The following is a 12274-nucleotide window of genomic DNA, read 5'->3' on the forward strand; positions in this document are numbered from 1 at the left end:
GGGATGACTTGCACTCTAGTGCTGACGATTAGGGAGGGAATGGAAATAGAATTACAGTTCAATAGTAAATATATACACTTTAAATAATTTAAGACTAATAATTAATAGATTTACAGCTGTAAAAGCACACTACATAATGTAACTGTAGCTCAGTAATAGTGGTGCGGTTTTAGATTATCCATTATTTCATTGAGTTTTTTCACCATGTGACTTAAACATAACCTTTTGAATCAATTGCATCTAAAGCCTCTAATCTACAGTAGAAAGCTGCACCCCAAAGTAAGAGCATCACACGTAGCAGTCAAACACGTTCCAGTATCAGGCCATGCATGTTTATCTGCATCGCTGCCCCAGCTCTCAGCAATCAGAAAGAGGGTACAGGACCAGTTTTCATTGAACACAGTTCTGTTAGTAAGTGAGGCTTCCTTTAACATCTGCTTAAGCATGAGAGACCTCAACACTGAACGGCTGGTAAAACCTACCTTGAGGTCAATCCATGCAGTTGGACACCCTACGTGGAATAAACAAGACCTTTTCTAAGTCCCTAAACAGTAAGTATTAGATAAAGTAGGAACGGTCAAGTACTTCAGAAACCAAAAAAATGACGGTAAAGAGATACTTACCCATTCACTCCTGAGGAAAGGTAGAAGTCATAGCTCACTAACAACTTCATACATGAAACACATGCAGTGTGAAAATACACATGCGTTTTCTTGGGGTTTGGTCTGCACAAACTGCTTTGGAGTCAGGCTACAACATTCTGAAATAGCTGCAGGTTTACACTGATGGAAAGCAGAGGCTCTGGCTATTCTGGCACTAGTTTTGGGGATTGCCACGTGACTTCTGTACAGTAGCCATGCTCTGCTATGTGCTTGTAGTCATGAGGCCTTTTAGATTCTGATTAATGTTTTAAGTTGGTATTTCAGTTTCAGCCATATATAGCTGTATGTTTCCTAAAAAGTACGCAAGAAGTTTGCAAAGCATTTTGCACGTCAGCAGTTGAAAGTTATTTCTGTCATATTAACAAAATGCACACTGGAAAAGCATGTAAACACACTCACGCCATTCTGTAGCAAATCTAAGGGAAAGGGTAGTGTAAAAAAAACCTTAGAATTAAATATTACTACTTTGACATAGTATTATTTTGCAATACATAGACTTGACATCACAGATACACTTTCTTTTATGTAATAATCAACAGATCTAAGCAATATTGTTCAACTATCGTTATATATGTTTGAGAAATCTAGTTTAATATTACGGTATGTGTGGTTTTAATGACGAGGCATACATTTCACTGAAGTTAAAAATGCCTGCAAATACGTACTCTTTTATCTGACAAGTTTCTTGACAAATGGCATGGCAAACAATACCACAGCAGAATCTTGCAAAAAACTGTTGCTGTGGATCCAAGATATACAGCAGTGGTCACTTCACAGCTGTGTGCAAAGAGGTTTGCAGACTGCCATGACATAGCACATGGTAAGAGCAGATAACACTGAGTCTAACATAAAAAATAGAAGCTTAGGCTAAATAAAGATATACTGTCAGCAAAAGGGAGTAACTAGCATAGCTCCAAAGACAGTGAGAAAAATCAGTTTACATTTGTTTAAAAAGCCTACAGAAAAAAGACACGATGAATTTCTCACTAAAACTTGCACATTTATAACATACAGACTGTAACAGTATTAATATGGAATGCAACATTTATCAAGTTCTAGTCAATGAATAATCTAGTTTCATTTGAGCGAAGTAGAAGTGTACTTTCCTCCCTGTTTTGCAGTACTATCGCCGTTGTCCATTCGGTAGACCTTTCGTTAAAAAGCAAGAGAAAACATCTAAAGTTTTAAAAATATTGATAAAAACTCTACATATAGCAAATAAACTCTTCATATATTTTTGTCTGACAAATTCGCAACTAATTATAGGTAGGTTCATACGCTTAAAGAGTAGCTGTGGGATCGGCTCTTGTATTTGCTTAAGCTTTAAAAGAAATCTTCAGAGAAAAAGGATATTATATTGAAAGCTCCTGAACTGTACTATACATAACTTTTTCTGTAAGTGGTAAAAAACATCAGCAGAATACAGCACTTATGAAAATCGATTTCCTGAGCTCTCTTCTGCTGCTTGATCCCACAGCTTTAATATCAAATTAACATGTAGTGACAAGTGTAACGTGTACCATGACATGACATGTATATGGCATGCATGTGACTTGTGACATGTATGCAACATCAATGGGATGTGACATCTGTGACATACATGCAACATGTGATGTGACTGACGTGATGTAACACGTGACATACGCTACACATGAAATCTATGTGACACTATGTGAACCATAATGTATGCGACATGCAACACACAAGACATGCATGAGACATGCATGACAAGTGACATAAGAGGCATGACACGCAAGACATGCGTGACAACAGAAGACATACAGGCAACACAATCGTGTAACATGACAGGTATGTGACATGACCTATGTGACATGTTGTATTTTACATGTGAGACTCAACATGTGTGACGTTACAGGTACATTACGTGTATGTCAGACTGACATGCACGTCACTTGTGCCATGTATATGTGTATAGGTATAGCAGGTGTGTATGTATACAGAAATAATATGCACACGCACTCCCCCATGTATGCAGGTGTATACATATTCTCACCAGCGGCCCTCCTTGCTCCTCAAGCAGGGAGAGGAGAGGCTGAGCTCCCACCGGGAGGTCGTTGGTGCTGTTCACGTTCCCATGCCTGTCTCTGGTCTGTGCAGCCAGCCATGAATGCATTTATGTATGATGTATAAGATCTGTGTGCATGTACCTGTTGGTAACACATCCTCAGCTTCATTACTGGAACTGTAGCGTTCCTGAGTCTCTCAAGTTTTTAGAACTATACATTTTGGAATCACTGAAGTAGCTGAGGAAAAACCTGGATAGAGCACCTCCATGCTTACATATGCTAGCTCAGTGTATTCCGCACATGCTGTTACTTAAACAAAAAACAATTCAAGATACAAGAAGTGGATCCGTTCTGTTGTCATCAACTCATTTCTCAAGGATACAGCTATCACACCCAGCACAACACATTGTTTTCACAACAGAACCTCTCTCATCTGAAGAAGGAACTTAAGTTTCATAAATATTTTCATTTGCTGTTCCATTAATAAAATGGCTGAAGTACACAAAAAAGCTCAGTTACTTGTACATATTTAAGGCTTCCAGCTTAACTACAGAAAACACTTTGGTGATGACATCTCAGCACAAGTCTAAGCCCACACAGAAAAATGGTCCAGAAGTGTATAAAACACTAACACATTGTCAAGGAAGTTTATTGAAGTTTTAGTACCCCTGAAAAAAGGCAACACTGCGCTCCAGCCTGGAACATGACGGCTTTTCTCATGCATTCTTAAAAAGAAAACATTACATGAAGCAAATATTATGTGCAGCATGTGCCACAAAAAGAGAACGAAACACCACCACCCCATCCCTCCAAGTTAAAAGATAGTAACAGAAAACAAAAGAGCAGAATAGCAAAAAAAAAAGGCCAAGGACAGGGTAGTAACAAGCCAGTGACTTTCAACAACTTGAAAATCAACATAAGATTGGCTCCAGCAAAGACTCCACATACTAGTTAGAAAAAAACAGAATAAGGAAAAAAAAATACCAGGAGGTGGTTGTTTTAGAATGCACTTAGAATAAGAAGCTGAAACATGACTACAGCATTATGCTACTACTGGTGTATGAAAACACCACATAACAGCTTCCCACACTTGTATGATATACAAAAATCATGTAACATAATGAAAGTGTACTATCCAGCTCAAATACACTAATGTTCTACAACACCACACAAAACACAAGGATAGTACTTAACAACATCCTTTTAAACATCACTATAAAGTTACCATATCCTTACCGCAGCTCACAAGAAAGCAACCTCCCTCTCGATAGGCAACATTTTTCAGATTACTATGTAAGCAGACAATTTTGCGAGGACTCGTCAGTACAGTGATAAAGTAGTCCATGGGTGAAGAAGTCCAACTAATCTACAAGCACTAACATCTGATGGTTTTGGGGGCAGCCCACAAAAACTGAAGTGACTTCTGTACTACATCACACTATTTTGTAATTTACAGCTTTGACACCTTAATAATTCTTTAAAACCACTATCAAAAACAGCAATTGCCACCAAACAGCAGAGTAACAGTTTGGTAATTCAAAGTTTCACATTTGGAAGTACCTAGATTATTTTTAATCCTTCCAGCATAAACAATATACAGTGAACTACAAGCCAATTGGCAAATCCACGCTAAACAAAAGTCTTAAAATGACTAGGAAAGGATGCCTACAGATAAAGCACAGATTGCCAATTTTTGTTTTTGAAAGTGATTCTCGCATTGGTATACTTTGCTTAAAAAAAAAAAAAAAAAAGAAATCCAACTGTAACTGAATTTTTTTTTCCTTCATTGAAGACAGTTATGAAAAAGGTGGGGAAAAAGAAGGAATCAATACACAGCAATCCTGAAACTAACAGGAAAAAAACACGTTAATAACTCCACGGGGTGTGGGGTGGGAGTTGGAGTGAGGGAGCAGAAATGATGTGGCATTGGGAGGCAAAACAGAACAGATTTGGAAAGCTATTAGGTACTCCTACCTATAAGGAAACATCAACTTTTGGAAAAGACTAAACTGTTACAGATGGTTTCATAACAGCACTTAAATTGACAACAAGCTCTGGAATGATTTTCTTGCTGCAAATATAAACCCTACAGTTAAACATTTTACTAATCAGAGTTACATTTTACTAAAAGAAATCATTCAAACCGACTTCGCATACAATCCACCTCACAGTCAGTCACTGAACTGTTCGCTATGTGGAGACTTCACAATCCAGGATCCATAACTATGTTGCTCTAAGTAGTTTTGCAGCATGTTTTTAGCTTTTTGGTACAATTCAGATTGAATCTAAAAAAGAAAAAGAGAACTTGAAAGATCTCAAGAATGACGGTTACACACATCTGTGCTTTTGCAGAAAACGGTACCTACATATTTGACAGTTCCCTCAGTTTCTGACAGTGAGGGAAAGTGTTACAGACTCTAAAAACATACTCTTTTTGTATGTTTGGGCATTTATAAGCATGGAAGAATTGTTCTGTTAAAAATTATTTTTTTAGCATCTTTTCAGTTCCAATAATATCTTTACACAGAAAATAAACATTCACTATCATTCAATGCAAATCTAAACACATGAACAGTCGTTTAGCAAGCCATTCCACTTTAAAGTAGTTTTTGAATCATTTAAAAAATTATGTCTTGCATGTTCTGACAGAAGGAAAAGAAGATACATACTTTATAAAAGCTTAAGTTTGACACAGCAATTTCTGAAATAAAATATATCTCTTGAACTAAGGAGAGAAAAAACCTGGAAGAGTACAGAGAAGTAAGATGAGCCTACATATTTCCAAGTAGGGCCAGAAGTGAGTGAACTGTGTTCACAGCAATCAGGAATCACAGTAGCTCCTTTAAGAAATTTTTCTGTATTTTTATAACTCAAAGGAAAGCCTGGGACCTAATGCTGTCTTCCGATGAACGATTCCTACTTTCCTACTCCTCTAAGGCATAAGAATCGTCCCACAAGGCTACACTGTGGTAGAAAAAAACCTACATATGTATGAAACAACTATAAAAAGTAAGATTAAAATGAAGTAATGAACAAAAAAACTCCACTCTTTTTAATATGAAACTATCTTATGTGAGGAAAATGGCCAGCAACCTCCATATGCTAAGAAAAACATGACAGTTTTTCATAAAGAACGTTTCAAGATTAATTCAGTAGATTAATTTTACGTGAAACCAGCAATTTCAGACATTCTCAGGCAAAGATTGTAAGCAATAAAGCAGATCCAGCTGTCCAGGCGACGTCTTCAGCAAATGAGAAAGTCACCCTTGGCTCTCAAACCACCTTTGAGAGTAGCCATTAAGAGACTCCTTACTAAAACTCTCCCCCCCATACCAGCTTACCTTAGCTTCATGGTACGTTGCAACTTGAAGCAAATCATTCCGTTCTGCTTTCTTAGCAAGCAATCTGAAACGACTAAACATTGCTGCCTTGCAAAGCCGACTTGCCATGTAAGTGCCACTTTTGAACGGTGAACTATAGTCAAAATGAAAAAAGAATAATAAAACTTAGTAAAAATACATTACCGGTATATTGCTTTGATCGTTACAGGATTTTTTTTTCCCCTCCAATGCTCTGTGAATACGATCATCTGATTGTACTTCCACTTTCAATAAGCAAAGCTAATGCAAATCAGCAGCTGTGAGAATTTAAGAGAGCCAACAAAAAAGAGTTTTCAAACTGGAATTAATCTGAACTAGGATGCTAACTGGCTGTAAGTATTGTGAAAACTAAAGCATTCAGTACAACTGACAATGGAATAAACGTATCTCAATCCAATAATTATTGAATTTCATATCTTGGTATCTGACTGTAAAGTTACAAGATCTCTAAAACTACATCTAATCATAGGATGCATTCACCTAACACAGGAGAGAATCTCATTTGGGTAATACTGTGGCATTCATGTATAGCTTAAAAAGGGAATACTCCGATGAACTGCAAAGAACAATAAGGCTAACCATTATTTCCAACATAATGAAGAAAAATTCTAACCTTTCGGTGGTTTTTCCATTTAATCCATCCACAACCTCCAGTGATGCATCTGACAACGACCAATTCAAACTAAGAAACCACTGCTGAATGTCCACTTCAATTGGGTGTGCAGCGTTCACCAAGTAAGTATGAGATCTGTTGACCAGATAAGGCATGGGAAGCTCTGATGTAAGTGCATCATCAACACGCTGTTTTACAGCTATTTCTAGCCCTCTTGTATCCTTGCAATTTCCATTTCCTGTGAAAAAAAAACAAGATCAGTCACATGTAAGTACATCAAACTGAAAAAAAAGCCAAGAATACAAATGTTTCCATTGGTCCCCATTATATTCATTTTTCTACATAAAATTAATGTTTGGAAAAATCAGTTCCAATATTCAATTTGCAGAACAAAAACTATTTCACTGCTTCTTTTCCTCAGGCATCATTGTTTTCATTGGATGCCTTTTTGGAACAATTATTCTTCATCAACTCTTTACATTCCTTGCAGAAGACACCATTAAAATAGAAGCTGCAACACAAACTTTAATGTTCTAGATTAGCAAATACGCTAAGGAGTTTGCCCACATTACTCCACAACCAACAGTATTTCTGACTGCCTATTAAATAAACATACTTTGGTCCACAGCATCTTAAGGAACAGTCATAGAATTTCTATTAAATAGAAAGGCAATACATTATAGACGATCATGTTTACTTTGAATACCAATTAAGTGAGCACATCAGAAGTTTTTCTATCGCTTTTATGTAAAAGTGCCCAAACTTCCTCAGAAAGGACAGGCAGGCATTCACCAATTCTGGCAAGATCTTTTGGAGCACGTCAAAAACCTTGTTCTGTGTTAGAAAAGTAAAATCTGCTACAGCTTCAATGTCTGGGAAACTCAGACATCTGCGTACCAAGTTTCATAATACAAATGCTGACGGGAAGAAACACCTGAAAACCTTCAGGATAATACCCATTAATTTAGTTCCACCACATAAATAAAAGCTACTGAAATGAGTTCTGATAAGAGTATGCTCTTCCTGACTGCCACAAAATCCTGAGAATTCACTCTCACCTTGGTAGTCCCTGTTCCTCAACAAAACATTTATTTGCATTAACCAATACAAAGCGGGGGGGAGTGCGGACCACAGAGAAGACAAAAATCAAACACAGACTTTCCAATGTCACTTTAAAGTCATCATATTTGACTGAACAGTTACAGCATTTGTCACACTTGATAGTTTCTCAATATCTAAAATTTAATTTGTTATAAAACAATACTGAATTGCTTCTGTTACTCTAATACATAGTAAAGGAAGGGCAATCTGGCAAGCTAAAACAAACCCACAATGACAAAAGAGCGAGCCTAAGTTCTACATTAGGACATTTCAAAGATGAGTGAAAAAAATATACACACTTAGTACCTTTTCAGAAAAATACTGTAATTCTTTAAAGCACCACCTTGGTTTAGTTCATGTTTTATAAAATGTAATCAAACTGGAACATGAAAACATACAAAAAGCCCACTGAAATTTGCAGTAAGCTTACCTACAAGAATACTGCTGATATACACTGGTTCAATGAAGTGACTCAGCAACGCTCCCTGAATACCAACCACTTCCCATTTTGTTAATTTGTCACTAGCTGACATACTGCTTGCCCTAATGGTTTTAGGTGGACAGCAAGCAGTTAGGTAAATCTTGCCTTCTATCGCAACATGGAGGCTCAGTTCTTCATTAGTTTCATATGCAGATATAGATTGTGGATTAAGATGTCTAAAGTAAGACAAGAAAATGAATTTCAGTAAGAAAGTACTCTAATCAGAGATTATTGTAAAGTGGTATCTAATACTGTTTCTCAGAAAACAATTATCAATAGATCTGGGCCATTACATTATGTTCAATATTTTTAAATTTTAGAAACACCACCTTCAGCTGCTCAAGTGACGAGAATACTGACATCAGTATTAAAATAAGAAATAGTAATTCAACCCAATCTTAGCCATCAGTTGTGCAAACATTAAAAAAGATCAGTATATGCTACAAACAAGCTATCACTTTGCATCTACTTACACTATAACCGAAGTTACTTCGAGGCTGTTCACCTTGTGAAAAAGCAGCTGTAAGGTTGTTAAGGTCCTTTAAAACATAAATTACATTGCAATTCTTCAAAATATTTAAAACAAGCAGACGCAATACATTAGGGAGACAAAACAGTGATTGTTCTGAAGCAAAACACAGTTTTTCCTCTTAACTAAAGGAGGATAACAAGCCAAAGCCTGAAGTTTTGAGCTAACTCTCCCCAATTTTATCATACAATGTTATGATGAAAGGTGCTTTTGCTTCACTACATTATTATAAAGCAATCATTTAATTTTGGCTTAAGTAACATACTACTGCCTGTTAATAAGTGGCCACATTTTGCTACTCAATGTACTACTTGCAAGTAGCTCCCTTCTAAAAACCATCTTTAAATAACTATCTATATAAGCAAGTCTGCTGTATTAGAAGAAAATAATTCCCAGAGTTTGTCTCAAGAGAGCGCACACCAGCATGGCCAAAAAGTAGGAGAAAAAGTGCTCAATCTGTGATCTGTCAACTATTATATAGTAGCTTACAAACTGTGTCCAGTCTCATCAACTATTTCCTTGTAAGAGCAGGCTATGACACTAAAAGTAACATAAAACCCTGTGCAATTCCAACAGGAGGGGCTCCCTCAGTCAGCACAACTTACAATGAACCAACTGTGACTTCCAGTTCACAAGTCTGCCCCTCGAGCACCCCAAATACAGTACGGAAGCAGCTAGCTATCTTGTATATATGAAAACATTATGACTGTATGACATTCAGGGACATTATTCCACTACAAGGGACACAAAATAACATTATTGGTAATAACTTCGTAAACCAGTGACTGCTGCTGTTCAAAGGTCAAAACTACTAAAAAAACCCCAAACCTGCTCGAAATTAACAAAAGTTAGAAGTGTAAAGGTAAGCACAGGAATGTATTTGTCCCATCAAGTTTCTCTCGTTACCTTTTTTCTGCAAAGCAGAGCAGAAGCCTGTTATTTCAATTCAAAGCTTTCTATACTCTAGTCCTGTGGTGCAAAGGATGACATTAAGTCACCACATCCACTGGCTCAGTGGTTAAATTAATGATTTATTAGTATTTTAATAGTATCTTGGCAGGGGGGTTAACAGGTAAGCGGCTATCTGTAATAAACAAAGCATCGTCCTCAAGCTATAACCCACATAAAAGTTTTTTGTATTGACATGTTGAGCTGTACCTCATACACTTACCGTTACCACCCTGCACATTAATGCTAAAAAACATTTTAAAAAAATGCAGAACAGCCCCCCCACACACTCAGAAATGCGTAACAATGCATATTTTCCACATGCACAATGTGTTCGTTACTGCAAACAAATTAATCTTCCACTGCAGCATCTCTGAAAATACCAAGGTACTTACATCTGTGATTTTAACTGAGCAGTTCCCTTTGGAAGTTGATTCATGTAGAGAAAGATAGTTGTATTTTGCTTTAGGGCGAGCAACTTTGAGCCAGGTGCTGTGCAAAATATGGATTTCTCTGTCCTCAATGGATTTTCATTATAGAACAGCAAAAGATGTCTATAAAAATATCTAAAAGAAAGTGTTAAGTAATGGTATATGTGAAAAATGCTACTTTATTTAAAAATACATGGACATCCACATTTAACTCACATGATTTGAAAATAATCCAGAAAGTTTATAACTACAAAATGCAAGTGCACTTATATTTACATGTGCAAAAGCAAAACTGAGAAGCACTGGCTGCAAGAGAACTGGTAACTATTAGCACACGCATTCTCACCTAAGTAGAGAACGTCTTGCAATAACAATGGCATGGCTGTCATGCAACACTCTTCCGCAAGGTTGAAAGCACTGACTGTAATTACATTCTCCTGTTCCTAGAGCTACGACTTCATACTGTCCACCTAAAAAGAAAACATGTATTTTTACGTAACTGTGGTGGGTTAACCTTGTCTGGCTGCCAGGTGCCCACCAAGCTGCTCTCTCATACCCCCAGCAGGTTAGACTCGATGATATTAAAACCCTTTTCCAACCTAAATTAGCAGGTTAGACTCGATATTAAAACCCTTTTCCAACCTAAATGATTCTAAACTTAAATGAAAAAATAAAATGAAAAAGCTTATAGATCAAGATAAGGACAGGGAGATCACTTGCCATTTACCATCGTGTGCAAAATAGACTTGACTTAGGGAAGATTAATTTAACTCATTGCCAAAGAGAATTAGAATAGTGAGAAACAAAGGCAAAACTAAAACCACCTTCCCCTCACCCTCCTTTCTCTCAGGCTCAACCTCACTCCTGACTCTTCTACCTCCTCCCCACCTGAGTGGTGCAGGGGTGTGGGGAGGTATCAGTTCCCAACACTTTATCTGGGCCTCTCCTTCCCTGCTCCAACATGGGACAGTTCTTCACAGATCACTCCAGCCTAGGTCCTTCCCACTGGCTGCAGTTCCTGAAGAACTGCTCCAGTGTGTGTCCTTTCCCCAGGGTGCAGTCCTCCAAGAAGACAATGCACCGGTGTAGGTCCCCCACAGGGCCACAGGTCTTGCTAGAAAACCTGCTCCAGCGTGGGCCCCTCTCCACAGATCACAGCTCCTGCCAGAAGCCTGCTCCTGTGAGGGTTCACTACGGGCTTCAGCTTCCTTCGGAGAACATCCATCTGCTCTGGCCTATACCGATCTATGCAGCCTTACTATCTATACAGCCTTACTCCTCTTTGAGACAGCACAAGGAAATGCTTAAGTACATCTCAAGTATTCGCATGACTGTAGCACAATCATGCGAGAGAGCCATTGGAACAGAGTCATGTCAAAGAAGGAGAGTTACCCTTTATGTTTATTTACGAAATGAAAAAATGCATTAATCGAGGCTCTCTGGGAACACAGTCTAGGCTTTCCACTCCCCAATACTCGGGATCGAAACAGACTTGCCTTTTTCAATGATGAAGGCAGCCAGTGAACTGCCACAACTTTGGTACTCAGGATGGTTGGTAGTCAGGCTGTTAAATACTTCTTTAATTGCTTCTGAAAGTTTTTGATATATAAGCTGTCTTCCTTCTAAATGAAACAATAAAAGCCAGCAAGAAACAAATTGGCAGGGGGAAAAAACCAGACATGATCAACCACTTGCCCAATTATAAATCTAAACACAAGGTGAAAGCACTACTATCAACACACACTTTTGGGATTCTGAAGATTATCAGGATGGACGTGAGTAAATAAAGGACAAGAATATCTAAACACTTTATGCTTTTATTATTCATGATAATAAATCAAGGACATGGATCAAGTTTGATCACCTATAGCACACAGTATTTCAAGTAAGGACAGAAATATTGTTTCTATTTCTGTCACTGATTCACAACTGAAAAAAATTGCTTGAATTTAAGTTGTGACCATATGTAGAACCAATGGCCAATCTCCTCCTTTAGTGACAGTGTTCTTCAAAAAGATGATGTTTAAAATAACGGTAACTTCATAGTCCATGGCAGGGGGGTTGGAACTCAATGATCTTCAAGGTCCTTTCCAACCTAAACC

The 12274-nt window shown here is 37.6% G+C and overlaps 1 protein-coding gene across 1 annotated transcript in view; it reads right to left on the reverse strand.

Annotated features, from left to right (window-relative positions):
* Positions 1-4860: 4860 nt before the first annotated feature.
* Positions 4861-12274, reverse strand: part of ADAD1 (adenosine deaminase domain containing 1 (testis-specific)) — a 10614-nt gene continuing 3200 nt past the window's right edge. Inside the window, exons 4-10 of the mRNA XM_009887894.1 lie at positions 11669-11794; positions 10519-10642; positions 10137-10307; positions 8214-8440; positions 6683-6920; positions 6031-6163; positions 4861-4974 (exon numbers count right to left, since the gene is read on the reverse strand). Of these exons, the coding sequence (XP_009886196.1) occupies positions 4861-4974; positions 6031-6163; positions 6683-6920; positions 8214-8440; positions 10137-10307; positions 10519-10642; positions 11669-11794 (1133 nt within the window). The remainder of the gene's footprint in view (positions 4975-6030; positions 6164-6682; positions 6921-8213; positions 8441-10136; positions 10308-10518; positions 10643-11668; positions 11795-12274) is intronic.

The sequence above is a fragment of the Charadrius vociferus genome, unplaced genomic scaffold (genome assembly GCF_000708025.1).
Source record: "Charadrius vociferus isolate BGI_N301 unplaced genomic scaffold, ASM70802v2 scaffold806, whole genome shotgun sequence".
Classification (NCBI taxonomy): domain Eukaryota; kingdom Metazoa; phylum Chordata; class Aves; order Charadriiformes; family Charadriidae; genus Charadrius; species Charadrius vociferus.